The sequence below is a fragment of the Dipteris shenzhenensis genome, chromosome 3, assembly GCF_047967505.1.
Source record: "Dipteris shenzhenensis isolate YYH24624 ecotype China chromosome 3, Dip_SZ_1.0, whole genome shotgun sequence".
NCBI lineage: Eukaryota > Viridiplantae > Streptophyta > Polypodiopsida > Gleicheniales > Dipteridaceae > Dipteris > Dipteris shenzhenensis.
In genome coordinates, this window is record NC_141598.1 from 5273359 (window position 1) to 5277890 (window position 4532).

At 43.3% G+C, this 4532-nt stretch overlaps 1 protein-coding gene across 1 annotated transcript; it reads left to right on the forward strand.

Annotated features, from left to right (window-relative positions):
* The first annotated feature begins 732 nt into the window (after positions 1-732).
* On the forward strand, positions 733-3413 carry LOC147903268 (uncharacterized). Its single transcript, XM_087373031.1, has one exon. It carries the CDS (start codon positions 748-750, stop codon positions 3340-3342), a length of 2595 nt encoding a protein of 864 aa, XP_087229157.1. The 5' UTR covers positions 733-747; the 3' UTR covers positions 3343-3413.
* The last annotated feature ends 1119 nt before the right edge of the window (positions 3414-4532 follow it).

Sequence of the window (4532 nt, forward strand, 5' to 3'; positions counted from 1 at the left end):
CTAGAAAACTTATGGGAGGCATTGCTTATAGACAAGTTTGTTGCCTATCATGAGGAGCTCAAACTTATATAATCTGGAGCACGAGAATTTCTTTCTATATTTATGACACAATTCGATGAGTTGAGTTCTATGAATAGTATTGACTTTAAACATAACACATGACATGACATATATCAAGGTATGATTCAACCTCATATTTTTAAAATGTCCACTATTGGTCCTGCCTCTAAGATCAACCTAGTAGCATTTAAATCACATACAATGCGTTAGAGGTTGGGCTACTACGGTTGATCATGTTTATGATCCTTATGTGCATTACCTATTAATAATAGCAACATGTGAGTTAAAAATTTAAAACCGAGTTTTCTTTGGGAAATGTTTAATGAACAGATACTATAGAATGGGTTTGAGAAATTAAAACTTTGAAAGATAGTGCAGGTGCAAATTGGTTTGTTGCCAGAACTGTTTGCAATGGTGGGCCTAGGGATAAACTAGCAAGCAACGAGAGAACATAAGTTCTAGAAAGCAAATAAAATTTAAAGCAAAACTCGGAGAAGTGCAACCACAGAACCTGGGAACATTAAACCTCCAAAATTCGCACCTTTCCAGGCCTGGGAGAAGGTACGTAGGGTCTTGATCCGCGACGGTCAAGGTTAATCTTCCCCGAACCCAAGCCTTTGAGGGAGCATTTAAGTAAGTGCTATAGGATCGTCGAGACTTGAGTGGCCAACAAGTCCGCCACCACGCATGCCAAGCTCGCGAGCCATCGCCATTCCTTCAATTCTTGCCTCGCAAATTTCTCTCCCCACGCTTACAAGAGGTATCATTTGCCTTGTCAGGTACTTCTCTTTTGATGGATCCGACATTGCACTCGATCATGAATTTATGTCTGCCCATGACCTTTGTCGGGCGGCGCTGGATCCGCTTCGTTCCAATTATAAATCAAATTCAGCATTTATGGTTCTCTGTAAGGCTTGTAAATTGCAGGGGGCGTTGACTGTAATGAGGGAAGAATCTTTTACCTCTGGTGTTCTCTCTGCGAGTGCAATGATTTACCATCTATGCAGGGAAGACATGGTTTTCCAGGCTTATCTCCTTCTCTTAGAAGGACTTGACAATGGCCTTTTTTTCGAGGCTTCCACGTACAATTATGTTTTAAGTAGACTTTGCAAGGCAAGAAAACTTTATCAAGGAAAGACAATGCTGGAGAAAATGTTTTTTCATGGTTGCAGGCCTAATGCAGCTTGTGTTAGGTCCCTTGTTGACGCTTTTTGCGAGGGGCAAAGACTGGATGAAGCTGAGAATGTTTTGTACTCCTCCATGGAAGCGGGTTATATGCCCGATTCGTATACATGCAATACGCTTGTATCTGGTTTCTGCAATGCAGGCAAGGTGGATGAGGGTTTAAGGATTCTAAGAAATTTCGAATCGAAGGGCTGTCCTCGATCTGTGGTTACTTACAACATTTTGGTTGACGGATTTGTTAAATTCCAAAGGACAGAAGAGGCGAAGAAGCTCTTGCATGAAATGGCAAGGAAAAGCTGTCCACCAGATGTTATCACATACAACACGCTGCTACTGGGTTTGCTTAAGGCGCGCATGCTTGACGAGGTAGTCCAGTTGATGAATGTAATGGTTGAAAAAGGCTGTCTTCCCGATATTGTTACATACAATACCCTATTACGTGGGTTTTTCGAACTGGGCAAGGTTTTTGAGGCCTATAAGCTCGTTGGCATTATCTATAGAAATGGACTCCACCCCAACGTCACCACATATAATATTCTTATTGCAGGCTCTTGCGAAGCAGGCAGGTTGGAAAAGGCGTTAGACTACTTCCAGAGAATGATAGAAGGGAATAGTTGTATGCCAGATCATGTTACGTGTAATACACTTGTGCATGCCTTCTGTCGCAAGAAAAATTATGATGTGGCTCTTAAGGTCGTTAATGAATTGTCAGACAGGGGTTGTCAGCTAGATTCTTTTCCATTCAATGCTCTCATAGCAGGCTTCGCGAAATCAGGTGACGTGTCTCAAGCCTGTCATCTTTTTGATACAATGATAAGAAAAGGGCTTGTGCCAAATGTGTTTGCGTATGATCCTATAATATCTGCTCTTTGCAAGAACCGTCAGTTGGAGGAAGCATATAAATTCTATGAAGAAATGGAGGATGATGGATGTGTTCCCAACAGGGTAACTTACACCGTACTTGTGAAGAGCCTGTGCAAGGCAGACAGATTAGAAGATGCCAGCAGGGTTGTATTCACAATGATTGAAAATAGTTTTTGCCCTGATGCTGCAAGTTACAGTGCTATAATTGGTGGCTTCTGCAAAGTAAAGAAAGTGGACACAGCCTGCGAGTTTACTCAAGAGATGGTGAGGAAAGGGTGTATTTCTGATGCTGTAGCCTATGGTTCTCTTGTCAAAGGTCTCAAGGAGCTTGCCTTGCTAGAGCAAGCAGAAGTTTTGTTCACAAGAATGAGTGAAATGGGCTTTCCTATAACAGTGAAAGCATACAACACATTAATGGAGGCATTCTGTGGATTGAATGAAATGGCAAAGGCTATGGAATTGTTCAGAACCCTTGATCAAAGAGGATTGGAACCTGACGCTGCAACCTTTAAGGTCCTGGTTAGAGGGTTTTTAAAGAGAGAGCAATTGGATGAGGCAAGCTATATATTAGACAAAATGCTAAAGAGTGGTTTTGAGCCAGATGATTCCTTTTGGTCCACGTTGATTGAAGGATTTTGTATAAAGGGAAAAATGCACAAGGTCAAGCGCCTGTTTCTGCTCATGACCAATCAAGGTGGGAGATTAGTGGAAGTCGCTTACAAGGCTTTACTTGATGGTTTTTTGAAGAGAGGGATGTTGAACAAAGCATGCGATTTGCTGGAGGAGATGAGGAAGAAAAACCTCCTACCTCATGTTGCTATCTGTATCGCGTGGATTCATAATTTCTGTCATAGAGGGAGACTCGATATGGCGAAGTCACTTTTGGAGGATGTAAAAAGGAAAGGTTTCCTTCCCGATGTAAGTACATACAACACAGTGCTAATTGGTATGAGTAGGGATGGCAACTTGGATGAAGTCCACACATTAGTGGAAGAGATGTTGAATCATTGCCTTACTCCTGCTGCAGAACCCAGTAACTCACTGCTGTTTGGTATCTACAAGCAAGGCAATCTGATCCAAGCATATGCACTTTCACAGAGGCTGATAGAACGTGGTACAATATTGGATAGCACTGTTTGTAATACTTTATTAGATGGCCTTTTTAAAGCTGACAGAGTTGAAGAGGCCTTAAATCTAATATCTCAAACCACAGGTGAGGTTCTAAGTACCTAATAAGTTTGAACGTAATCAATCAGTTTCTGATTGCCCCAAATTTTTGAAAGAAATATACAGTTCACCCTCGTCATACCCCATAGAAATCATGAATCTTTTGATACGGGATTCGTGTTTCAGGATACTAGCTGTAGTACGAGGTGTATGACCATTGAATTCTTATTGGGCTCTCGTAACATTTAGGATTGTTATTAGTTCTGGACTTGCACGTGGAGAGGTTTGTGTCTTTACTGGGACTGTCCTCGGTAAGATAACCTTTGCAAAAAATATAATCACCTGGCTAAACCATGGTTAACCAAAGTAGGACAACAAATATGATGCAAAATGCTTCTCCTACCACCTGAACTGTGGATCTTTGCATTTGCCCGTAGTCTTCTCGACAACTGCAGACTGCTTTCCCAAGGTGCCTGGTGTGCCTTGTTTAAAGCTATGGCTAAACCCATCACAACGTAGCTGCTTGGGGTAGGCGTCGATGTTGGATTGGGGCTACCTACTTGTGGCAGGAACAAGTACTAACTCTTTTCTCAGGACTATCTCACTAGAGCGGAAGCGTGAACTGGTTTGAAATAGGTGAAACACGTGTGCTTGCATGCGAGCACTATCTCACTAGAGCGGAAGTGTGAACTGGTTTGAAAGAGGTGAAACACATGTGCTTGCATGCGAGCATCACTGGGTTCAACTAGCCCCCAATTTAGTGTATTTACTGTATTTGTCCGCCAAAAGGGTAAATAATTACAAGTCAATTGTAAAAATGAAAACCTTCCTGATGGCATGGCCAGGGAGTGGAGGGGGGCAGACTGCTCCTTCCCTAGAAGGCTGCAGACGGGGCTCTGCTGAAGGCTCAATGAAGAGCTCAAGGCTGGGGCTGAAACTGCTGAAAGGATAATTAGAATGAAGGGGAGAGGGTAGGGCGTTATAGTTTATGGCATCTCATGTGTAGTGAGAGGGGCCTCTTTGTCCCAGAGAGAGGAGTAGGCACATATTCTGGGGGGGGGGAACAGGTATCTGAGCATAATTGCTAGGGTCAGGGCAGACCTCAGGCTGGCCTGTTTGAGGCTGGCTCGGGCAGGCCAACTAGGCCCAAGGTTAGGGCAGGGGTGGGGCATGTTAGAAAATACCCAACAGAGGGTACACGCAGCGGAAGACTTATAGTAATGCCCAGGAGCTCACACAGTGTGCGGTGTGGGTGT

Bases quoted from the DNA above. Each gene is read 5' to 3' on its own strand.
- LOC147903268 (XM_087373031.1), top strand. From the start codon at position 748: ATGCCAAGCTCGCGAGCCATCGCCATTCCTTCAATTCTTGCCTCGCAA.